Source organism: Castor canadensis, chromosome 2 (assembly GCF_047511655.1).
Source record: "Castor canadensis chromosome 2, mCasCan1.hap1v2, whole genome shotgun sequence".
Lineage (NCBI taxonomy): Eukaryota > Metazoa > Chordata > Mammalia > Rodentia > Castoridae > Castor > Castor canadensis.
The window spans coordinates 171,670,285-171,697,075 of record NC_133387.1 but is presented as its reverse complement, the minus strand read 5'-3'; the positions used below and the strand labels follow the sequence as shown (position 1 = coordinate 171,697,075).

General features: G+C 34.4%; 1 protein-coding gene and 1 pseudogene across 1 annotated transcript; both read left to right on the top strand.

Annotated features, from left to right (window-relative positions):
* The first annotated feature begins 1,507 nt into the window (after positions 1 to 1,507).
* LOC109677262 (olfactory receptor 8B3-like) lies at positions 1,508 to 4,189 on the top strand (annotated as a pseudogene).
* A 9,411-nt stretch (positions 4,190 to 13,600) lies between these two features.
* LOC141418450 (olfactory receptor 8B3-like) lies at positions 13,601 to 17,275 on the top strand. The gene is made up of 2 exons (XM_074058971.1): positions 13,601 to 13,719; positions 16,330 to 17,275. The coding sequence occupies exons 1-2, from the start codon at positions 13,601 to 13,603 to the stop codon at positions 17,273 to 17,275; spliced, it is 1,065 nt and encodes a 354-aa protein (XP_073915072.1).
* Positions 17,276 to 26,791: the final 9,516 nt, after the last annotated feature.

The window sequence follows — 26,791 nt, the reverse complement described above, 5'->3', positions numbered from 1 at the left end:
ACTCAGAAGAAAGACTTCAAAATCTGTATTTAATTTGTGACAAATCTTCATATCATTTTCTGCTATGGCTTACAAATCTACATTCTCACAAAGAGCATGCAAGGATTCTCTTTTCTCTGGACCTTCATTAACACTTACCTGTTGTCTTCTTAGCAATAGCCATCCAAACAGGCATATGGTGATACAAAATTGTGGTTTTTCACTTGTGCTTCCTTGATAATTAATCATGTTGAACAGCTTATAACAACCATGCAGATCTATGAGAAGACTATCACCAGCATCCTAGAAACCCTCGCTTCCTGATGGTAGCGCCATCAAGTTCCCTGTCCTGATTCTGTTGCAATCACTTTAAGAGTCTTATTTGTGACTTCTTCATTTAAGTAGGTTTTCATTATCACCTGCATCCAACCAACAGGAAGAGGAAGAAAGTGTGGAAAGCACACATTTTAGGTCTGAAATGGTGTTCATAATGTCTGCAACTGCCACAAGCAATAGTGCATTGCAAGACAAGTAAATGAATATTCTGAAAGAAGACTGAGTACCAGAAATTCCACCACCTTTGGCTATTCATATTAGTGCTTATAAAGATCATCTCTGTAAATATGCTATATGTCACCAACATAAATAAGGCACAGTCAGAGGGAAATATATAAATGTTGATTTTCATAATGCTTATAGTAGAGTTACATCATATATGAGATAAAGTTGCTTTACAGTTAAAATTACTCTGAAAATTTATTTTATTGGCAAAATGTCTTGTGGAAGAAAAATAGAATTTTTCCATAAGCCTGACAAGGTGGTTTTAGTTCTTAGCATTGGAACATGTCATGAAGATAGTGCTTCATTTCTGGGCTATTTTTGGTTCAAAAGAAATGCTCCTTTAAACAACGAAATCTCACTCTGTATGGGGAAGTTTTATATCTGAGAGTATTAAAAACTAACAAAACAAAACAAAAATGTTTGAATGCCACATCCTTCTTCAAGGTAATGGAGAAGAAAATGAACTAAAGTTGAACATTACAATTTTAGAAAATATAATAATAATAGAAAGATATGTATTAATAATACAATAGAAAAAGAGCACAGATTCTGAATTTGTATTTTTACTTAAACATACCTAAATTTTGGAAATGTCTGACTCTTAGTGAAAAACTTAGTTTTCATCTGAAGTCATTTCTTCATTTTATCATTTCCACTCACTCATCTATGACCTAGAACTGTTGGTAGAATTTTATTTAACAATTCTAATGCTAGGTATAATTTTTAAACACTGTTATTTAGATTCATTTATCATTTTTATAAGAATCACTTTAGGTCCAGGTTCTACAAATGAGCAAGAACATGTCATATTTGAATTTTTGAGAATGGTTTATTTCACTCAACATGATGATCTCCAGTTCCATCCATTTTTGAGGGGAGGATTAGCAGCAAGAATGGGGAAAGGGAAAGAATACTGAGAAGTAAAGAGGATTGAAGCATGATACATATATGTGTGTAAGATAGCATAATGAATCCCATCACCCACCAAACACTATTTGAAGAGAGGGGGGCAGAGGAAGAAAATGGGATTATGGTGGAGGAAGTGAACCTGTTCCAAGTACAGGTACACATGTGTGGAATTACCATATAACTTGCCCTGATATTATGAATGTATAATAATTCAAAAATATGATAAAACATTTTAGAAGTCATGTTATCTAAAAAAGACTTTCTGAATTCATGCTCATTATTTTTCTACAAAAAATATACTTAAAACTTTTCTACAAAAAAGAAGGGAGTTCTGAATTGAATTATCTAAGAGACTACTTTATAAAATTATGAAAACAGATAAAAATGGAATCCAAAGAAGCTAGAATAAAATAAAAGTAGGGTCAAAATAAGGAAACAGAAAGGAAGATATCAGTGGAGAACAATTAAAAAAAACAAAAGTTGGCTCTCTGAGATCCATAAAATTCCCAAGCATCTACCATCCTAAAGTATGAAAAAAGAAAGAGGACACAAGTTCCTATATTGGAAATGAAACAGTACGCCACTGCAGATTCCATGGACATTAAAAGAATAATATGATAATCAGGAGTGATGTCACACCTGTAATCCAGCTATGTGGGATTTAGAGGTTGTAAGATCATGTTCTGAGGCCAGCCCTAAGCAAAAAGCCATACCCTATTTGAAAAAATAAAAGCAAAACAACCAAAAATGATCTAAGAGCTGGCCAAATGCTAGAGCACTTGCTTAGCAATGCAAGGTTCTGAGTTCAAATCCAAGTACTGCCAAGAAAGGACAATAAAGAATACTAAATTTGATGACATAGACAAAATCTGTCAAACCTTACTCAAGAACACATAGAGAATCTGAACAGGCTTATAGCTATTAGAGAAACTGAAGCAAAATAATTACCATTCAAAACAGAGAACAAAAGACCAAGATCAAGATGGTTTTGTTATTAAATTCTATCAGATATATAATGAAGGAATTATTCCAGGTAGTTCCTCCCATTGTTTTCAGAAGATACAAATAGAAATGTTACCAAAACTGGCAAAACCTCTAAGAGGTCTCCAAAAACGAGGAGCTTTCTACCTGGACATTGAGATCATATCAAGTTGCAAATGTGATAATAATGATGACTCTTCTTTCTTACTTCCATGATAAGACCTAAAATAAAAACCAAAAACTACGATTTGTATTTCATCAAGATTTGGAAGACAGATCAGAAATGATCAGTCTATGCTGTGTCCTCCTATGATAAAGCCTGAAGTTGTCACCTAGGGCCAAAGTGGTGAATAATATAAGGTAAGGGAACAATAATGTATTCTGATCCAAAGATAGGGAGTTTATGAATTTCATGCATATTAATGTCTTTACTTGAGATGGAATTTCAGGGATCTAATAGAGGTCTTGTTCTTTCCTGTTTTGTTTAGTTATGAGAGTCAAGTAAAATGGGAAGAATAATTTGTTCAGTGGGAGAGCAGAAGTTCCTAGACGTTAAAGGGTTAGGAGTGTAAGCATGATTAGTGAGTTTCCTCTCCTAGAATAGAATTCTCATTTTAGATTTAGACTTTGATTCTGTGACATGCAGTAACAAACAACCTTTCCTATAGTCTGGTCCCTAACCTATGGATAAGAAAAAGTATTTTGTTTCCACTCCACTACATTCTAATTTGCATTAAAGGCCAATACCAAGTTGCTAAGGCTTCTGGTTGAGGGGATGTATCAAATGAAGGAAGAAGAGATGGTGTGAGAGAAGGGCTAATTCTTTGTTCTCCCTTCTCTCTTCATTTGTGAGCAGTCATGTTTACATATAGCAGCATGGGCCTGTATTCAAGGGTCTAATTTGGAGATTTCTAATACTACATATGGTTACTGCATTAGAGGATTTGAGTTTGATAATTCTAATTGGACTTAATTCACACCTCCATGTACATTTTCCTCTTTAACTTGTCCTTCATAGATTTCTGTTATTCCTCTGTGTTTACACCCAAAATGCTGATGAACTTTGTATTAAGGAAGAGCATTATCTCTTATATGGAGTGCATGATGCAACTATACTTTTACTGCTTTTTGTTCATTCTGAGTGCTATGTGTTGCTGTCAATGGCCCATGAGAACTATATTGCAATCTGCAATCCACTTCTGTATAGCATTGCTATGTCCCCTAAAGTGTGTTCCAATCTTAAGCTTAGTTCATACTTGAGGGCGTTTTCTTGTGTCATGGGCCAAACAGGATGGATGCCGAGACTGGCCTTCTGTGATGGAAACACCATCAACCACAATTTTTGTGATATTCTCCCTTTGCTTCAGCTCTTATGCACCAGCACATATGTAAACAAGTTGGTGGTTTTGATTGTTGCTGTCATCAATATCACTGTGTCTGTTCTTGCAATTTTTATCTCTTATGCTTTCATCTTGTCCACATCAACTCCACCAAGAGTAGGTGCAAAGACTTTAGCACCTGCAGTTCCCATATAATTGCTGCTTCCCTATATTTTGGGTGAGGTGCATTCATGTATCTCAAACCATCTTCTGTTGGGTCTATGGATAAGGGAAAAGTATCATCTGTCTTTTATACCAATGTGGTTGCTATAATGAATCCCTTAATCTATAGCTTGAGGAACTAAGATTCTGAAGTTGCCCTGAGGAAAACCCTGAACAGAACAGTTTTGATAAGAAACAAGGTCTCTCTGTGCATGTAGTTACAAGACAGAGAGGCTCTTCATTTTATTACAGTTGTTGAAAATGAATTCTTTTTTTCTATTGTATCTTATCATGAAGATGGGTTGCGGGGGTATCAACTCAACTTACACCCAAAATTTATTAATAGATTTTCTTCTTCCCCATAATTTGTCTGTGGTTTGATTGCCATCATATTTCCTTCTGAATAATAAAATTAAGGCAAATTTTATCTGCTTTATTTCCACTGTCATTATGAACTTTTTCTCTTGGGAAAGATCAAGTGAATGGTGAGATGATATTGTGCCACTGAAGAAGATGTATGGTTATTCCTCTTGATGTAAGTGTATTCTTCTACTTGGTACTTTCTTTCAGAAATGTGGCTGAGACAATCTGACTCTATTCTTGACTTTCTATCCACCACTAAGCAGGAATATGTCTCCTTTTAACACCAGTATTTCACACAATTACAAGGTTCCACATACATTATCAAGCACAACATATTGTGAACTCGTAAACTCTATGCATTCAGTTTCTTTTGCATAAATTTCATTTTTACCTTTGTATAAGAAATTATGAAAGTAGCTCATAGGAGATCACCTAAGTATATCCATTGCATGCTCAGAGACATTACCAATTTACAATTTCCAAAGTCTCACAGCCTTTGAATAGAAAAATCTTGACTAAATAGCCAATTTGTTTCAAGTCTATTACTCTTTCTGATTTACTTTATCGTATGTTACTAGTTCTATTTCACTAAATATGAAATATGAGAAAAATTTTCTGTTTGACTGTTCTCTATACTTCATTTTTAGGTGACATGTAGATTTAGCTCAGGGTGGCTGGTACTTTCTCTGTTCCAGAAATCAGTTTAAAGGCTCTTTTGGTTGTGAAAATCAAGGTTTCTTATCTTAATAATTATGAGATGACAGCCTCAAGTACAGAAATAACTTTTTGAATGAAATCAAAATAAAAGATTTAGAATGTTTTCAGGTGTTAGTAATTGAAAGAATAAGAATAAAAGAAAGAAAAGAGCCCAGCAACCTGTCTTTAGGGCACAACACCATGAGACACTTATCCTGTAAATAAGATGTCCCTCTTGAGGGAATGGTAATTGAGCATTTAGAAGCTACATTTTGCATGTAAAGTTGAGTAGTATTAAACATACTTATAATTCTGTTCCAACGTCACCATCTGAATTTGTATTTGTTCTGCAGAACACTACAATGTCCCTCAGTGCCACAAGTGTTTGATAAAACATTTTTGATTTAAAACTTTGATAAACTTTATTTATAATTTGAATCTGTTCTTTAAGATTATTTTGGGGAAAAATAACTTTAAAAAGACATAAAGATATGTTACAAAAGTTATGACTGGCAAAGCTTTAATAGACAAATTACTTGATAGCTTTTAGTAATTAACTTTAAGATGTGTCTATTTGGTTTTCTTTCAAGACAAGGAAATCAAAGAGAAATACATAATGCTATTGAAATTTTCATGGCTAAGTTAAAGTTATAATTGGTGAAAGTCTATGTAATTTGCCTTTGTGTTTATGTTTATGGTACTTTTCACAATGTTGAAACTTTGGTTAGTTCTCAACTTCAAGTGCCTGGTATGTGAATCCCTAAAACAAACACTGAGAATAAGGTCCTCATATATGGGTACATAATGTCTCATCTAAGGAGAAGATCAGCAGATAAAACTTACAGAGCAGTCCAGACTACACAGTGTATGGAGTATTCCCTCTACCCCACCAGATGCAGAATTTCCACCAAGTTGTGTGGGGAGATGAAATTCATGTACCATCATGCCATGGTAGAGATTTATATTTTGTTACATATCATTGTGCTTAGGCAAATGGTAAAGGGGGTATAGTTCTCATTCCGTATAATATATTTACATTCTCTCAATCCTTTCAATAATCTTGATAAATCTTTCCTAAAGAGCTGTTTCATACTTTATTGGTTGAAGGTTTTAGTTTTGTTTCTTTTTTTCCCAGTTGTTACATTCTGGTTAAATATATGTTTTATAAAATTTGTCATCTTTAGCATTTTTAAATATAGAAGTTGGGAGGTATTCAATATGTTCATAATTCTGTTCCAAATGCAGGATTATTTCCAGTTTGTAAAGTTGGGGACTCTCTACCACCCATGAAACAATAACTCACCATTCTTCCCTCCTCCCAGCCCAAGGACCACCATTGCAATTTCTGCCTCCATGATTAACTAGTATAAATAACTCATATTTATACTAGTCAGTATAAAGTTATACTTTACATTATTTGTCTTCCTGTGATGAGAATTTTGTACTTAGCATAATGTTTTTGAAGTTCATCCATGTCATAACTTATCAAAATTTCCTCTCATTTAAAGGCTGCATATTATTTCATTATAATGTCACATTTAATTATCTTTTCACTTTTTAGGACACTTGGGTTTCTTCCATGTTTTAGTTATTGTGAATACTGCTGTTTTATTATGTATGTAAATGTCCTTTGGAATCCCTTCTTTCATTATTGAACATATTTCTAGATGTGGAATTGCTGAAACCTGTGAGAATTCTATATTCTACAATGTGTGTACCATTTTACATTCCCTGTAATAGTGTATAATTGTCCCAATTTCTAAGCATGCCTGTCAACATGTTATTTTCCACATACAATAAATGGTACCTATTCCAGTGAGTTTGAAGTGACACAAATTATATTTTCTGTTTGCATTTCCCTAGTGATTAACTATCTTTTTGTTGTTGTTGTTGTTCATTCATTCACATGTGCATACATTGTTTGGGTCATTTCTCCACCCTGCCCCCCTCCCTCACTCTTCTCCCCTTCCCCCCCTCAGTTTCAGGCAGGTCCCACTCTGCCCTTGTCACTGATTTTGTGGAAGAGAAGACATAAGCATAATAAGGAAGACAAAGTGTTTATGCTAGTTGAGTTAAGGATAGCTATACAGAAAGATTCCTATTATTGCTTTCATGTACCCATGTGTTATGACCCATGTTGATTCAACTCTAACTGATCTTTACATTGGTTCCTGATCCCCTGCTCATGACAACCCGTCCTTTTAAGGTTTCTGTATTAGTTCCTCTGGAGTGGGGACATCAAATGCTTTCATGTTTTGGGTTTTCTACCTATTCCTATATCTCCCGGATGTGCTCTCCCCTTTTCTTGTGATCCAAGTCCAACCACATTGCTGCATTTTCCCTAGATCTGAAGTCCGCATATGAGGGAGAACATACGATTTTTGGTCTTCTGAGCCTGGCTGACCTCGTTCAGAATGATGTTCTCCAGTTCCATCCATTTACCTGCAAATGGTAAGATTTCATTTTTCTTCATGGCTGAGTAAAATTCCATTGTGTACAAGTACCACCTTTTCTTGATCCATTCATCAGTAGTGGGGCATCTTGGCTGTTTCCATAACTTGGCTATTGTGAATAGTGCTGCAATAAACATGGGTGTGCAGGTGCCTCGGAGCAACCTGTGTTGCATTCCTTTGGGTGTATCCCCAAGAGTGGGATTGCTGAATCATATGGCAGGTCTATGTTTAGATTTTTAAGAAGCCTCCAAATTTTTTTCAAGTGGTTACACCAGCTTGCATTCCCACCAGCAGTGGATTATGGTTCTTTTTTTCCACATCCTTGCCAACACTTGTTGTTGGTGGTGTTTTGGATGATGGCTATTCTAACAGGGGTCTGGTGGAATCTTGGTGTGGTTTTGATTTGCATTTCCTTTATGGCCAGAGATAGTGAGCATTTTTTCATGTGTTTTTTTGGCCATTTGAATTAGCCATCTTGATAATCTTTTTCATGTGCTTATTGGCCATTTGCATGTGGGGAAATGTCTATTGCAACACTCAGCCCATTTTTCAACTGGTTTCTTGCTTTCTTAAAATGGAGGTTTTCTTTTTTGTGTCTTTTATGACATATGTTATAAATATTAATCTCTTATTTGATACATGATTTGTACAGATTTCCTCTCCCTTTCACTGTTTTTTTAAATTTTATTTTGTTGATATCTTTTGTTGTACAGTTTTTAAACATTTGCATAAAGTCTCATTTGTCTATTTTTCTTTTTGCAAAGACCCATATGAAATGTAAGAATATTCTATCAATTTTTTTGCCATTCAGGAGATCAAACTTAGGATTTCGTGCATGTAAGGCAAGTGCTCTACCACTGAACTATATTCACAAGTCAAGCATGAGATCAGCTCTCTTTCCTTCTGTCTCTCCTTCATTTCCTCTCTCTCCTCTCCCTCCTCTCTCTCTCTCCCCTCCCCCCTTCTTCCTTTCTCCCTCCCTTGTTGTCCCCCTTTGCTATTCAACCACACTATGTAAGTACTCTACCACTGAATACAGTTCCAACCTCAACTGTCTATTTCTCTTTTGTTGCTTGGATTTTAGGTACCATATCCAATATCACTGCTGTTTGTTTAATTTTACAGTATTAAAATGAGTGTTACAATTTTAGACATTACACTTAGGTACTTGATCTGTTTTTAATTAATTTTTGTACAGTGTCTTATAAGAGTCCACAATATTCTGTTACATATACATATCCAATTTATTATCACTATTTGTTGAAGAGATTTTTCTTTCCTCATTAAGTCATGTTCACATTCTTGTCAAAATTCATTCGAGTGCATATGATTGGGTCTTGCTTCAATTCCATTGGTGTGTATGACACTGTTTATGCCAATACAACATTCTTTTGATTATTTCAGGTTTGTAGTACATTTTAGTGTCAGGAAGTGTGAGCTCTACAGCTTTGTTCATTTTCAAGATTATCTTGACTTTTAGAGTTACTCGAAATTCCGTAAAATTTTAAAATGAGTTTTCTATTTTTTTTTTAGAGACCATCATGGAAATTTTGAGTAGGACTGTATTGAATCTGTAGACTGCTTTATGTAGCATTAATATCCTGGCTATGTTTATTCTTCTAATATATGAATTGAGTGCACTTCCTTTTTCTTTTTTGTTTGATTTCTTCCAGCAGGATTTTGTGGTTTTTCATAATACATGTCTTCACTTTCTTGGTTAAATTAATCCCTGATAGCATGGTTTTGAAGGTAATTGTTCATTGTTTCTGTATATAAATGCAACTGATTTTTTCCATTTATTTTGTACCTTGATAATTTGCTGGATACATTCCTTTGCTCTAAAGCATTTTTGTGGAGTCTTTTGGCTCTACATGTAACATCATGTCATATGCTAACAGATAATTTTCATTTTCCTTCCCAATTTAAATATCTTTTATTTCCTTTACTAACCTAATTGTAATTGCTAGTTCTTCCACTGCTCTGTCAACTAGAAGTGGCAAAAGTGGGCATCCTTGCTTTGTTCTTGAGCTTTTTTGGGATAACTGGGGTTTTGAATTTCGGGCCTTACACTTGCTAGGCAGCTGCTCTACCACATAAGGCACACCCTCAGACCTTTTTTACTTTAGTTATTTTTTAAACAGTGTCTCTTATTTTTGCCTGCACTGGCCTAGACCATGAGTTAGCATGACAAATGCACACCATCATGCCAAGCTGAGCTGGTTCAGATGGAGTCTCCCAAACTTTTTGCCCATACTGCCCTCAAACTACAATCCTCCCAATCCCTGCCTCCCAAATTAGGATTATAGGTGTGAACCACTGCTCTTGGCCTTGTTCTTGATGATAACGTGAAATTTTTCAGTTTTTCAGCATAGACTATGTCATTTGCTGTGCTTTATATGTGCCTTTTGTTATGTTGATATAGCTCTCTTATATTCTTATTTTATTATGTGTTTTTCCATAAAAGGATGTTGAATTTTGTTACATGCTTTTTTTTGTATCAATTGAGATGATCAAAGTTTTGCCTTTATACTGTCAATATCATGTCTTATGTGGTTTTATTTTTTAAATGAGCTTTACAGAGATAACATTCTCATATGATAAAATTTGCCCTTTTTATATCATTCAGTATAATTGGTATATTATAGAATTGTGTGACCTATACCATTATATAACTTCAGAAAAATATTACTGTCCCTCTCCCCAAAAACCCTCTCTACTCATTAATTCCTATTTATCAACTCCAATCATCTACAGCTTCAGGCCAACACCCACCTTTCTATATCTATGGATTTTCCCATTCTGGAAATATCATAGAAATGGAATCATATAATATATGATCTTTTCTGGCTGCTTTCCTTTAGTATGTTTTCAAGGCTCATCCATGTTGTAAAATATATCAGTGCTTCTTTCCTTTGTAAGATTGAAGAATACCCCAATGTATGGCTAAAGCATACTTTTCATTCATTAGTTGGCAGATCATCACTGATGGTCGTTTTTACTTCTGAACATCAACTAAAGCTATTTTATCAATAATAATTAATGTGTACTAAGTCCATCATCCTTGCAAATTAAGGTCCTAATGGCACAGGAAAATTTTAGCTATTGCAAATGATGTGATCATAAACATTTGTGTACAATATGAACATGTATTTTTGCAGGCATATTTTTTCAATTGCCTTGGGAATATATTTAGAGGTAAGTGTTGCTCGATTGTATTGTAACTCTTTTGAACTTTTCGAGGAACTGCCAGGGTATTTTCCAATAGTCTGTGCCATTTTAAATTCCCACCAGAAATACATGAGGGTTCCAGTTTCTCTACCTCCTCAGCAACATTTGTTAATGTCCACACTTTTGGTTACAGACTTTGTAGTGTGCTGTGGTGGTATTTTTATAACAAAATCATCCAAGGTGGTGGGAATAGTCCCCAAATTTTGCAGTCATAACTAAAAGTTTTGGGGCAAACATATTTACTAGTCAACCACAGGACCCTATCCACCACTGGCTGCAGAACAAGGGACAATACTGATAAGGCTGCCAGTTCCCACTGCTTGTGGTGCCCTTCTTGATGAATCAAAGCTAGGGCTTCCCACAACGCAGTCCCCAAATCAGCAACATAAGCACTACCTGGGAATCAGTTAGAAATACAAATTTGGGGGTTTGTCTCAGTCCCTGATGAGCTACAGGCTGTGAGGTGGACCCCAGGTTTCTGTGATTTCAGGTGATTCTGATGCCTGCTCAAGGTCATGGGAAGGCAGAAATCACTGATGGTCGTTTTTACTTCTGAACATCAACTAAAACTATTTTATCAATAATAATTAATGTGTAATAAGTCCACCATCCTTGCAAATTAAGGTCCTAATGGCACAGGAAAATTTTTGTTAAGATTCATTAATGTAACTTGAAGTGATTGATGTTTTCCAATAATGAATAACATTTTTGATGTGAAATGTTTTTATAGTTCTTTAGTTTATAGACAATAGGATGGCACCTGAGCTTCACAGAGCAATCTATAAAGATTTTATCTATAAAGATGAACTCATCGTTGTACTATGAGAAAAGACCACAAATACTCTGGCAGCCTTGTGCATTCAATACTATTTTATATATTAGAAGATTCTAAATTTAATCATTGAAGAAGGAAAATGTTCTTTAAAGAACAACAGTATGCTTCTTTCTTATACTGCCATTTAAGTTTTTTTTTCTCTTTGGATATATGCCCATAAGCGAGATAGCTGGGTTACACAATACAACTGTTTTTAATTTCTTTAGGACACCCCATGCTGTTTCCATAGTGAGCATATTAATTTACTTTCCATGGTTGTGTGAAAGGGTAGAAGGAGTCATATGATTTGATTAGTGTACCTGGTATCCATATATGGACATGTCACATAAAACTTCATTAATATAATTTACATGTGTCAACAAAAATATACATATTTCCTGCAAGCTTCTAAATTCAGGCATATATTGTACTTTGATGAAATTCATCCCCTCTATTGCTCTTTCTTATACACTGACCCCTATTTTTACAGATTTTAGTGGGTTTCATTGTATAATTTTTGTATAGATAAAGGGTATTTAAATCACATTCATTCCCTAGCACCCTATCCATTCCTTCTCACCACTACACCCACCATCTTAAATGCTGCCACTTTTACATGCCTGTTATATTGTTTAAGTAGGTATAGATTACTCTTATGAGAGAACATGCAATATTTGTCTTTTTGACTCTGGTTTATTTCATCTAACGTGATGATCTCCAGTTTCATCCTTTTTTGCAAATGGCATAATCTCATTCTTTTTTATGGTTGAATAATACTCCATTGTATGTGTATGGGAAATATATATTTTTTTTCTTTATCCATTCACCAGTTGGTGGACACCTAGGCTGATTGCATGACTTGGTAAGAGTGACTAGTGCTGCAATAAAAGTTGGTGTGCATATTTCTACTGTATTCTGACTTAGGTCCTTTGAAAAATGTGCAAGAGAGGTATAACAGGATCATATGGCATTTCTATTTGAATTTATTGAAGAACCTCCATAATGATTTCCATAGTGGCCTGTTTATGTGCATTCCCATCAACAATGTATAAGGGATCCTTTTCTCCATGAACACTTACCAGCATTTCTTATTGTTTGTTTTCTTGATGATAGCCATTCTGAGATAGAATCTCAATGTCATGTTGATTTCCACTTACTTTATGGCTAAGAATGATGAATATTTCTTCATGGATTTATTGGACATGTCTAATTTTTCTTCAATAACTCTTTAGAATTCATTTGTCAATTAATTAATTGGCTTTTTAGTTATTCTGGAGTTTGTTTTTTTGAGCTCAACAAATTTGCTAGTTTCTAATTGGATTATTAGTTCTTTTGGGTTCACTTTTGTGAACTCTTTGTATATTCTTGTTATTAATCCCTGGCAAAGATTTTCTCCCATTCTCTAGGTTTCCTTGGATGTGAAACTGCTTTTTAATTTGATGCACTCTCACTTCAAGTCTTGCTTTTATTTCCAGAGCTATTGATGTCTTATTCTAGGTTGGGGTGGATGTATCTTTCATTACCACTCAGTATATAGTAGCAACAAAGTCATTAAATTAAAAATAAGCCAGATATATACATGTAGTAAAAATAATTGGAAATATCAGCTACATACTCAGTAGGGTTGTTGAAGAAATGGACTAGGATTTTTATAGGGAAAACTAGGGGTTTACAAATTATTAAATATACATACATATATATACATGTATTGTATATATGTTGTATAATATACAGAAGGGGTGGAAGCAGAAAAGAATATATAGCAAGATAGAAAAAGGGAGGATAAGTAAATGGGATCAATGTATAACAAGTAATAGTGTAAGAGAGAACAGTATAACAGTTGCATAGAATGAGACGCTGGGGAGAGGGGAAAAAAGAAAGAATAACCAATAACCACTGTGTATGTTTTCATGCTAGATACAGATTGGATCCTGTTAGGGCATCAGGTGTCTTACTCCAATCTATGACCCTCAGAGGTTGGTCTATGTTTCTGCTGTGTTTGCTACTGGTTCCCACTAGGCGTGGACCTACTTTTGATTCCCCTCAAGGTGCAGCCTGGCCATTGTGGTCTGGTAATGTTCATGTGTGGGGCAGCAACTCTGGAATGCAGGTCAGCTTTGGGCACTGTGGCAGCAGCTCTAGGGGGTGGAGATAGGCATCTGTGGGAGCATAACAACTGGTCCATCTGGGCAGGGTAAGGGAGGGTGGCTCAGGGGAAATGTGTTGCTCACTCCACTCTTGTACATTCAGGTGAAGGTATTGGGGTGGGGGTTCCAAGACCTGGGTGAGTCTGAGTGCTCCCCTGGAAGCCTTCACTCTTCATTAAAGTGCACTGGACAGGTGGTCCACTCAGGGAGCAATTCTGGCATGTGGCTGCACTCTCCACCTATGGATTTTTATTTGTGGATCTGAGCCTAACTACTCACCAAATTTCTGGGTCTGCATTGAACTTTAATATGGTCTTTTGGTTAATTAGTGGAGTTGGAGAAGTCTTTGGGATTTGGAGATGTTTTATAAAATGCAGGGTTCCTGCTCTTTCCATTTGAGAGGCTTGTTTTTCAGATATCTCCTGAGTAGACTCCCCTCCACACTCAGGTGAGTGAGTTAGGCTGCACATGGAGTCCAAACTGTGGTGTCTGCTTGCTTGGCAGGATGCAAACATCCTGTCTTACACTTTATTTATGTAGAGTGCCAGTTCTTATGCTGTAAAGTCTCCCAGAAAGAGGGCTTTTCTCTTCTTTTGTTAGGACCTGCATTAGGAGTATTATTTCCTTCTCTATCACTTTGCTTAACAACTTGCATTACAGTCTTTTGTCTCTTTTATAGATCTACAGTCCAATATTACTGGATTACCAATGGTCTCTGAGTACTCTTTACTGGTACCCTCCCTTTTCATTCTAAACCACGAGCCTTCCTTTGTAGCCAAATACTTGAAGTTTTATTTCATATTCATGGAGACACAGGTGGGTGGCTCAAATCCAGTTTTGTTTTTGAAAAATTACATTTATTTTTTATAGATGCATAGAAATACAAAAATTACACAAATTTATGGAGTTCTGTGTGATGTTTTGGTACATATATGTATTGTGTAATGTTCAATTACTTCTTTAAAAATTTAAAATAAGGAAATAAGAAAGCCTGGAAATATTATCACTAAAATTATGGGAACAAAGAGAGAAAGAACCAAAACAACAAAATTCCCTTAAGAGATCAAAGTGATGGGGAGATGGGAGTTTAAAATTGGCTCATGCATGGAGGATGTAAAATCCCTAAAGAGAATGGAAAACCTGACCAAACTATTGAGTCTCCAAGGAACTTAAGACACACCATGGGCTAGTATGTAAACACGGTCACCCCATTTCCTCTTTATTCATGAAATCTACTCCTAGGCTAAAAACTGAACAAGTTTCTCCCTGGCTTTCAACAGAGAGTACTATGTCATTAAATTCATGTAAAATCATTTGGTCTCCTCAACTGGAAAAAGTGAAATAACAAGGGCTGTTTGTCATTACAAATGATGGCCATAGCTTAGGAAAATTTCTAGGGTATATAAGAAATTAAATTTTTGATGCTTCTTCTGTTAGGAACAAAGGAACCAAAGCCTTAGAGTTTGATATTGCCCTATAATGGGTTAATAACAATGATAAAGAAGCCCCAGACTTTTCTGTCCAAGTAGGGTAAGTTTTGAAATCTATATTAATGTCTTAACTTTTACTTAACACCTCTATTGAAATACCATTACCATGGAAACTGGTGGATAGAAGGTACACAACTTTATGTTTTGATAAACATACTCATCCTGAAATTATGCCACAACCATGGAGCTAATCAGCATATCAATTACCTATGTAGTCACCTTTTCCTGTGTTTTTTGTATACTTACTTAAATATAGTAAAAAGAAAATTTTAAAAAGTACCCTCTTAGCAAATTACAGATATACAATACAGTATTATTACCTATGCTTACATATACATGATATTTCCAGAACTTAATCGTATTGCATAATTGAATCTTTTTTTACCTTTTGGCCAAAATTATAAGTTTCTTTCTCCCACTAACTATGGCTACCAACACTCTACTTTGCTTATGTAAATATATATGCTTTAAATTGCACATATATGTGAGGTAATGTATGCAGTATTTCTCATTCATTTCCTTCCTAATTATGTTTAGCATAGTGTCCTCATGTTTTAAGATGATTTCCTGGGTTCTAAGGCATACCATTTTTGTTCAATTTTGTAAAATCAGAAGAATCAAGTGAAATGGTGGAAAAAATCTCTTTGAAAAGGGAGCCAAAAATGTGTAAAGATTCAGTAAACTGTACAGAACTCACACTCTTCCACAGTTATGAGTTTCTGTGACATGGGACCATAAGTTTACCATTCCTAGATTCTGATTCTATTGTTCTAAATTGGAAACAGTGTTCATGAATCCAACACTACCAGAGTCTGATCTGCTTTGGAGACCAGCACCAGGTTGCTAAGGCTTATGCTTCTAATTTTACCAGTAAGAGGGGACTGAAGCAAATGAAGAGATGAGGAGAGGAGAGAAGGGCAGTCCTATTCTGGTCAAGCCTCTTGTCACTTCTCTGTTCATTTTAGTTATTTATTTTTTGTAAGACTCTAATATGAAGAATGTAATGTCACTGAATATCATGGTAGAATGAAAGAAAGATGCTAGTTATAGTTATAGTCAGGCTGATCAACTTCAGCCATTCCCAGCATCATTTCAAACTTGTGGGAAAAGATATTGTTAAAAATTTTGAGTTATCCTCTAATGTCATGCTATTTCATGTTCCTACAGATTCTCCTACATAAAAATCAGCCATGAAAACAACACTTTGGTGACTGAATTCATTCTGGGGAGCTTAATAGATCAGCCTGAACTCCAAATACCCCTGTTCTTCCTATTTTTAGTATTGTATCTGGTCACTGCTTTGGGGAATTTTGGTTTGAGAATTTTAATTGTGCTGAATTCACATTTTCACACCCCCATGTACTTTTTCCTCTTTAATTTGTCATTAATAGACCTCTGTCATTCTTCTGTAATAACACACAAAATGCTGATGAAATTTATATTAGGTAAGAATGTTATCTCTTACATGGGATGTATGACCCAGTTATACTTTTTTTGTTTTTTTGTCATTTCTGAATGCTGTGTGCTGACATCAATGGCCTATGATCGCTATGTGGCTACTGCAATCCTCTTTTTGTATAATGTCATCATGTCCCCAAAAGTGTGTTCCTACCTCATAGTTGGTTCCTACTTGATGGCATTTTCTGATGCCATGGTCCACACAGGATTCATTCTGAGACTGATCTTCTGTGATGGAAATGCCATCAACCACTACTTCTGTGATTTCCTCCCTTTGTTCCAGCTTTCCTGCACCAGCACCTATATCAATGAACTTAGTATTCTCATTGTAGGGGATAAAAACATCATTGTGCCCAGTTTTATCATCTTTACCTCTTATGGTTTTATCCTTTCTAGCATCTTCCAAATGAAGTCCACTGAAGGCAGGTTCAAAGCGTTCAGCATCTGCAGTTCCCACATAATTGCTGTATCTCTATTTTTTGGGTCAGATGCCTTTATGTATCTCAAACCCTACTCCTCCTCCTCTGATAAAGGAAAAATATCTTCTGTCTTTTATACTACTGTAGTTCCCATGATGAATCCTTTAATCTACAGCTTGAGGAACAAAGATGTTAAAGTTGCCCTGAGAAAAACCTTAAGCAGGAGAACATTTTGATCAGAAACTCTGTGCTATAACTACAGGCACAGAGATTCTCTGTTTAATTAATAAATTTTGTGGCAGGTTTGTTATCTTATTTCTTTCTTATTGTTAGGTGGTAATGTTGGAAACTTTCTTGTTTCTAATTTTATTAGGTTCTCACTATTCCTCACAATTTACACAATTTCTCATTTTTATACTTTTACTTATTTAAGAATAACATTAAAATGTTACATATTTCTTTTTTTATTTTCATTATGGATTTTATCATAGAAAATAATGAATGTGTGTGCAATTATAAAATAATATAATATTAGGCTAATAATATGCCATTATTCATAACACTTCATAGTTTCCACTTGCAATGCAGCATAAATCAGACAGTCTTGTTTTCCATTCTTTACTGTACCGTGCATGAATATATCATTTTAAAATGCTAGCATTTTACAATGCAGATTGTTGTATGTACACTATTTGGTACAACCCAGTTTGCAGCTGTAAGTTCTATGCAATGAATTTTTTTTGGTCAAATGTGGTATTTCACTTCTAATGATAAACCAGCAACTAAAAGATTATTAATGTAAATTTATTGTAAAAACGAAATTCTGACTTTCAGAAAGTAGACTTTCTGTCTATTTTATTATTTTGTTTTTCAAAAATAGGAAATATAAGTTGACATTTTTGCTTTAGAATTTGACCATGCTTTGCTTCTTTAAGGGTTATTGTTGCATTCCTTTTTGGTTCAGGAAAACCATCTTATGTTTCCTTTTCTGGAAAAGAAGGAGCTTATTGGATCAGGCCAGTGGGGAAATTATTAACTCATGTTCAAACTGACTTTTTTTGTGCATGGTATTGCTATGAAGCCCAGGTATTGAAACTTAAGTTAGGAAGAAGGAATTTCAAAAGTAAAAATAATGGGAAAATGTAACCTTATACTTACTCATCTCTTTTGTGGAAGGCATGAGGTATTTGTAGAAATTATAAATTTTTTTTCTGAATATGATACAGGCTTATGTTATTTGCATCTAACAAAAGGTTAAAGACAGGAGGATCTTGAAACAAGTAAATCACCTTTTCCTTTCTTGACTTTCACATGCTATTCCTTTATGGAACTTCAGGTATTAAAGCCAAACAAGACTAGGCAGTATAATTTTCCAAAGGAATGAATTTGGACAACCCCAAAACCTGAAATAAAATTGCTGGCTCTATCACAATATAAAACTATGGAATAAAAGCACATACATTCATTTTGACAAAATTCTGAAGGTCATTGTCACAAAATTTCTGAAGCAAATACTACCAAACTGATTTAACAGCATATTTTCCCTAAACATTAAATAATAATGCATCCATGTATCAAAGCATCTTATGGTACATCACAGGGAGAATAAAGGTAGAGCATAAAGAGTAAGAATCACCAATCTTCAGTTTTGCAAGCTCTTTCTCTCTTTTAACCATTATTTGAAGGAAACTCTACCCTTAACTGTTACCATTCAACAATTTAAATACTCATAGTGACCAGAATAAGGAAAAGCACAGTGCCAAACAATTAACAATTTTTCTTCTACTCTGTTACAATCAGTAGTATTGAAATGATCTTGACTTTAAAATATTTTTTCTGAGCATTCATTTTAGATGTTCTCTGGATCAAGTATTTTTAACGGTTCAAATTTCAAGTCAAAAGTCTAAGATACCTAGATTATCACTAAAACATTTATTTCCAAATGTCCATTCTGTTTTACAGACCCCATACACCTACATTTGTTAATTGTTAGGTAACATTAGCTTAGATTTAATTTTCACAATGTAGCAATATTGGTACACAAAAAATTCTTATTTGACCGCAATTGAAATTTTCAAGTCTTTCTCCTGAGTGCTCAAAGTTCCTTCCCTGCTTTTCTGAGAGTTTTATTCTAAAATATGTAGAGTATTTTTGTTGTAATAAAGCTATAGAAGTAATACATTGTTCCTGTAAGTGGGCCATTGATAGCGCAGTTGGCACTGATAGTAAAGCAAATTTCCACATTTCTATTCAATGCTATGTGTACCTGTCACATTTGTCAAGGCACATTTATTATTTATATCCTCCAGAAATATTTATATAATACACTACAGAAATTGTAGCAAAATTTGGAAAACTGCAAGGCATTCTCTCATAACTTAAATATAGAACTCCCCTGGGACCCAATAATGCCTCCCCTAGGTGTATACCTAAAATCATGGATCCTTGGTGGTGTATCTACAAAGGCATCACAATACTCAGAGCTATGTACATTTCCTCAAATGACATATTTTAGTAGTGTCATAATTTCGCATCTTACATTTAGGTCTCTGATCAATTTGAGAGAGACCTCTCTTTGTTCCATTCTATTACTTTTGCCTTTGCCAAAAATCAGCTGACTGTACTTATATGGGTTCATTTCTGGACTCTCCATTCCATGCAGTTGATCAATATTGTTTCTCTACTATCAAACTGATTTGATTACTACATCTTTATAATCAGTATTAAATTTAGGTAATGTAAATCCTTTATCTTTTGTATTATTTTGACTATTCTAGTTCTTTTGCATGACCATGTAAACTTTAGAATCTTTTTGCTGAAATCCATGAATAACTTGCAGGGATTTTGAATGGGGTTGCATTAAATTTAAATTAGGGAAAAAGCTAACTTCATGACAATATTGGGTCTTCCAATCCATGAACATAGAATATCTCCATTTATTTAGTTTTTCGTGACTGTGAAACTAGCTCTGCACACATGTAAGAAATTCCACTTGGTTTTTGTACATATTTCTCTTTACATATTGTTGAACTCAATTTGGAAATATTTTGTTGAGGACTATTGCATTACGATAACATGAAAGATACTTTTTTACTGTTTCTTCTTTTGTTTTCTTTGTAGTGCTGGGGATTAAACCCATGGCCTCACATATGGTAGGAAAGGGGTCTGCCAATGATCTACCTTTCTAGACCTCAGATTTTGATCTTCAATTTTCTTTTTTTATAATATCTTTGTCTGATTTTGGTATTAGGCTAAAGATGGTCCCATAGAATAAGCCAAGAATTCTACTTCTAAGAAAATTATTTAAAAATTACCTTCTTAAAAGAAAAAAATTTCATCCTTTGCTTAAAGAGATAGTCAGAACTCTATGTCACAATGTCTCAAATTTAATAAAAGGACCAGTCTTCATATCTCTGAGTCTTATTGATAATGATTAAATCACACCATGTGTCCAACAATGGCAAATACTTCTCCTAAGTCAAACTTAAGCCAAGGCCCAACCTACTTTGTACACGTAAATATACCTGTTCTTACAGCACTCATTGTACTTCTAATAAGATGTGGCCACACCCATTTTGAGATTGCATACTAACCTCTCTTTGTTTTGCCTTATCAATAAACCTTCTGTCTCTCCCTCAATGTGTACTAAATTTTTCTTTCTTTTTCTGCAACGTCATAAACCCAATACCAAAAAGCAGAAGCCCTCTCCTTTTTGGAGACAACCTTTGTGAAATTTCAACAGTTTTAGTAACAGTTCTATTCGTATCTTTTGAAAACAATGGGAGGAGCCTGGAATAATTCCTTCATTATATATCTGATAGAATTTAATAACAAAACCATCTTGATCTTGGCCTTTTGTTCTCTGTTTTGGAAAGTTATTATTTTGCTTCAATTTCTCTAATAGCTATAAGCCTGTTCAAATTCTCTATTTCTTCTTGAGTAAGGTTTGACAGATTTTGTCTATGTCATCAAATTTAGTATTCTTTATTATCCTTTCTTGGAAGTACTTGGATTTGATTTCAGGGCCTTGCATTGCTGAGCAAGTGCTCTAGCATTTAGCCAGCTCCCAGACCATTTTTGCTTTTTGGCTTTTTTTTTTTTTTTTCAGGTAGGGTGTGGCTTTTTGCTTAGGGCTGGCCTTAGAACATGATTTTACTACCTCTCACTCCCACATAGCTGGGATTATAGGTATGACATCACTCTTGGATGCCTTATAATTATTTTAATGTCCAGGGACTCTGCAGTAATGTAGTTTTCCATTTCCAATATTAGCAATTTGTGTCCTCTTTCTTTTTTCATACTTTAGGATGGTAGATGCTTGGGAATTTTGTAGATCCCAGAGAGCCAACTTTTGTTTTTTTAAATTTTTTCCACGATATCTTCCTTTCTGTTTCCTTATATTGACCTACTTTTATTTTTTATTTTATTCTAGCTTCTTTGGATTTCATTTTATCTGTTTTCCTAATTTTATAAAGTAGTCTCTTAGATTAATTCAGTTCAGATCTTCCTTCTTTTTTGTAGAAAAGTTTTAAGTATATTTTTTGTAGAAAAATAATGAGCATGAATTCAGAAAACGTTTTCTAGACAACATGACTTCTAAAACGTTTTAGCACATTTTTGAGTTATTATACATTCATAATATTAGGGAAGATCATGTGCTAATTCTACACATGTGTACCATGTACTTTGAACAGGTTCACTCCCTCCATCATACTCTCATTTTCTTCCTCTGCCCTGCCCCATCATTCTTCAGTGTTTGGTGGGTGATTAGATTCATTATGCTATCTTACACACATAGATATAGCATGCTTCAGTCCTCTTTACTCCTCAATATTCTTTCCTTTCCCCATCTCTCCTGCTAATCCTCTCCACAAAAATGGATGGAACTGGAGATTGTCATGTTGAGTGAGATAAACTGTTCTCAAAAAATCAAATATGACATGTTCTTTCACATTTGCAAAAACTAGACCTAAAATGATTACAATGATTATGATTATGATGATGATAAATTAATATAAATAACATTCTCCAAAAACTGACACTGACCTAGCATTAGAATTGTTAATTAACAGGTGTAAGTCAAAAATCAGTGAGTGGAAGGGTAAAATTAAGAAATGACCTTCACATGAAAATTCATTTTTTCAATTAAAGTCAGACATTGCTAAATTTAGGGTTGTTTAAGTAAAAACAAAAATTCAGAATCCGTTCTCTTTTTCTTTGTATTATAGAGTCTCTGGGATTTTTACTAATGCTCTTTGGACTAAAATAACGTACTCTAATTTTAAAACACAATCCTTTTTTAAAATCTGATGAATCTCAGTAGGTCTGTAACACTCCCCAAATAATTATAGTGTATGATGAAAATAATTTGATCAAGTCTGGAAGTTACCAACTTACACTTCAAGCAAGCAGACACCACCCAGCAGACACCCATGACTATGACCACTTCACAGCACCAGACAAGGAGCTCAATACAGATAGATACATGGATAGAAAGTACGTAGATAGAAGTATAAAATAGATAGATAGATATATAGATAAATAGAAGATAGATAGATAGATGATAGATAGATCATATCTATGTATCTAAATGATAGATACATAGATACACATATAGTATATATATACATATATATACAATATATGTATATATATTGATATGGATGTAGATATAGATTCCAAGAGAATGATTCAACTCCTGAATGTCTGGTGATGCAGACGAGAGTCCACAAGATTTAGATATATCCAGTTGGCTCCATATGTATCAAAATGTACATACTAGTAGGGAAATCCAAGACAAGACTTATACCTTCTAATATTAGTGGATTAGTAGTGCGCTCCTGCCAGACTAGGCAAGAAAGGACAAGCTTGATAGAATACAAGGTCAACATCACCATTCAGACTCCAAGGATGTGTTTGAACTACCTAGAATGATGACAAATTGTAAAACTTAACTTTACTCTATTTTCTTCTCCATTACCTTGAGGAAGGAGGGAGGAAGGAGGTAGCATTAGAACATTTTGTGATTCATTTTTTTTTTGTTAGTTTTTCATACTCTTAGATGTTTTCTGTGAAAATCATTTTGAGGCAAAACAATCACCTTCTAGTTTCACTTTATTGAGACTGACAAATAGTCCTAAGCAACAATTAAGAAAACATCCACAAATTGGAAATCAGGAAAAGAATTCTCACAGAGGCTTAGGCAGTCAAAAAGTGCTTTGGGGCAGATCTGACCAGCAGGAAAGAGGAAAGGGAAAAGGATGAGGTAAAGTAGCCAGAAGGAGAAAAACATGGATCAAAGGTTAAAATTGCATCCACTGTCAAGCAAATATTCTGAGTTCTGGCAGATAATGATCTTTCACTTTATTTGTTTAATCCACAGACATTTACCTGACATTCCATTCTGCTACACACTACAATTTCCGTAATGAGCTATGTTTCCAAACATAATTTCAAAAGATAGGAACTGACAGTTTATTGATAAAAATTCCAAAGATTTTGGCCTTCGTTGGATAATAAGAAGGCATTTAGAAGTTTAAGGAGTAATTTATATATAAGGATTGTTTCACAATGCGCTTGCCTGAGGAATGCAGAAACAAACTGATAAAAATTTACAGGATCTCAAATTGTTGAAAGGCCAGATGGTATTTTCAATCAAAATCTTCAAGTCAGAGTTTGATCATTGTAATGTTAATCAACTTTTCACATGTCTCTTCCCCATCCATAATACTAAATACAACTCTTCATATCTAAGGCATTTATTTTGTGTATTTGTTGCTTCCCAGTTCTTATCTTTCATGTTTTGTTTATCTCTGATATTCCCAGAAATCATTTCAAAATGTCCACTTCTAAGACTTTCATAAAGGAAATCAAATTTGAATCCATGGGAAGTTCCCAACGTGTGATCTACTTATAAAATGTTAAAGCATGATGAAATATATACCTTTGTAACCATTTAGGACCATACCATATTTGTTTGTGACATAGAGAACATTGCCACAAATTGCTATGCATTTACTCCATAAAAAATCTGTTATATGTGTTTGTGTTTGTGTATGGGTATGTCTGTGTATCTTCCTCTTTAGATAAATATGAATGGCTAAAGCAATAACAAATTCCTTTTGCTGGATTTAGTAAGAACTTCTTGCTGAGCACTGCCTTTTTCAAGCTGAAACTAAGAATTATCTACCTGAAATGGGAATGCAAAATTTTAAATTGGGATCTGATGACATGCAAGTGAGGTTAAGCAGTTATCTCAAAAAGCCAGAGGCATGAAAGAATTGTGTGTGGTGTCTGTGTCTTTGTGTGCCCCCATGCATGTGTGTGCGTGTGTGTGTGTGTGTGTGTGTGTGTGTGTGTGTCTGTGTCTGTGTTTGTGTTTCTGTGTGTACAGGGAATAGTGTAAAGAGGAATGTAGAGGGGAGTTCAACAAAGACGGGTTTGGAGAGAGAAAGAGAAAGGAAAACTCCTTTTACTTCAATTTTCATCAGCTTTTAACCAGACCACTTTCGATTTTGTTTATCCCACACTAATCTTGAGTAGCATCACCAGCTTGCTTGAGAATGTTTGCATTAAACAAATTCAGGAGGTAATGAAGGAACATTGATTTGGCCCTTTCAAGGATGACTATTTTCTGTTGTTGCCCAGAAAGTCCAAGCTTCGGTTTTGACTTAGAGGCATATCCAGACATTGCTGAATACTGACATTTACTTTATGAACCTTCGTCTGTGACAACCTCAGCAGAATTGTACTTTCTCTCCTATCTTCTTTAGTGATGTATTAAAAATGAAAAGCAATAACACTAGACTGTACACACTAACTACCTGCTTTGATCTCCCTCCGTTTATATTTGCAGTGCTGGAAACCAGGGTCTTGCACATGCCAGGAAGTGCTCTACTACTGAGCTGTGTCCCCAGGCTGTCGTTGAATGAAGACCAAACAGGTATATGCTCCTGAAGGTGCTAAATGAAACGTATGCACTACATTGCCTCTTTTATTCTTGATTACTCTTATGTTTTAAAAATTCCATTCAAATTTTGGTATCATTTTTTGCAAAATAATCTGAAAGCAATTTTTAAAATAAATTAATCTTTTCTGAAATAAAACTGATTTTGGTTGGGGATACAGGCTTAGTAATAGAACAATTGTCTAGCATAAACAAGATCCTGGGTTTGAACTGAAGTAAAACAAGGGAAAAAATAAACTTCTGAAAAGTAAAACTGATTTCTCTTGTGTTTTGTAGCCAATCAAATGAAAGATAAAGAGCCATGTTTAGCCCACTCATGGGGACATTCAGTTAGGGAAAAAAAATGCCAGTTTATACACCGCTCCAATTTCTACACAAGATCACAAATAGCATAAATATTACTATGACATATAGTTTTATTTCATTGAAGAAAGCAATTTTATCAAAAGTATAGAAAGGGAAAAAAAACCTACAAACTACTTCAACCTCTTGTATAAAAGGAAATTGTTGAAGGAAAATCAAGTATGACAATATTGGGTTCAGATAGGAAATGTGTGGTAATTTAAAACTGTAAGTCAAGAATCTAAGTAGGCCGAACATCTGAAAAGGAACTAGGCCAATAGACAGCTGGTGTTAAATGTCAAAGTACATAACTATTGGTTAATTTAGTAAATAGTACAATAATAAAAATATTTCCAATTACATTAGAAAATGTTTAACTATCATTTGATATATTCTATTCAGAATGTTAAAGTAGTCATTTCTTGTCTGTTTCTCAACCCAAAATGTTATTTCAAGAAGATATTGTCACAATTTGAATTATTCACCAAATGTTTCTTTCAAACTTAAATTTCCTATTTTAGTTAATCATCGTCAAACTACACTGATTCAAAATTCCTAGTTTCCCAACAAAAAGACACATCAAAGTGTTTTCCTAAACCATCCAGCAAATAAAGAAGGCAAAATACCTTTTCTAAATGAAATTCATATGTTATGTAGGAACATTTTACAGTCAACGTGAAAAGTGGAAATGTATTCTTACTTTCCGCTTTTACTGAAAAAGAAGAGGAACCTATAAGAGAAACAGTGGTGGAGGTCAAGTCAGATGGGTAAGTGTAGAGTTCTTTAAAAACCTTCACTTTCCCATCCATGCATTAAATACTTATTGAAGTTCTACTTTACAAACTAAATAAGAAAACTCTTTGCCAAAAGAAGTTTAACACATATAGTATACACATAAAAAGTGTGCAGTTCTTGATAGTTTGTTGGACATTCCATACATGTACTTTTTCCCAGTGAAGGATGGAAAAATGAGAATAGAAACCCACTGTCTAATTCATGTGTCCAAAGGCCAGTGGCAAAGAAGTTCCAACTTCCACAGTGACATAAAGTAAACCTAGTAGTACCTGATTTCATTATTGTCAGACCACTGATCATTTTTCCCCAGAAAATGATATTAATATTAATATCATTTAATATTATAATCATCATTTAATATTAATATCATACTAATATTATTGATATTAATAATAAAAATAAGTAAATTACTTTCCTACTAATTTTTGTACAGGAATAAGGCTAGGACAAACAAATTGTGCAAATCCTGAGGAAAAGAAAATACTCTCAATACAAAGGTGATATAAATTATCTAGAGAGGATTCATATATTTTCACTCTAGCAAGAAAGAATGAGGATAGGAAGACTGTCACACAAATATCTGGATTAAATACACTGAATTACATATTCTTTAACTACATGCTGAGAAAGACACTATTTATGATGAGCA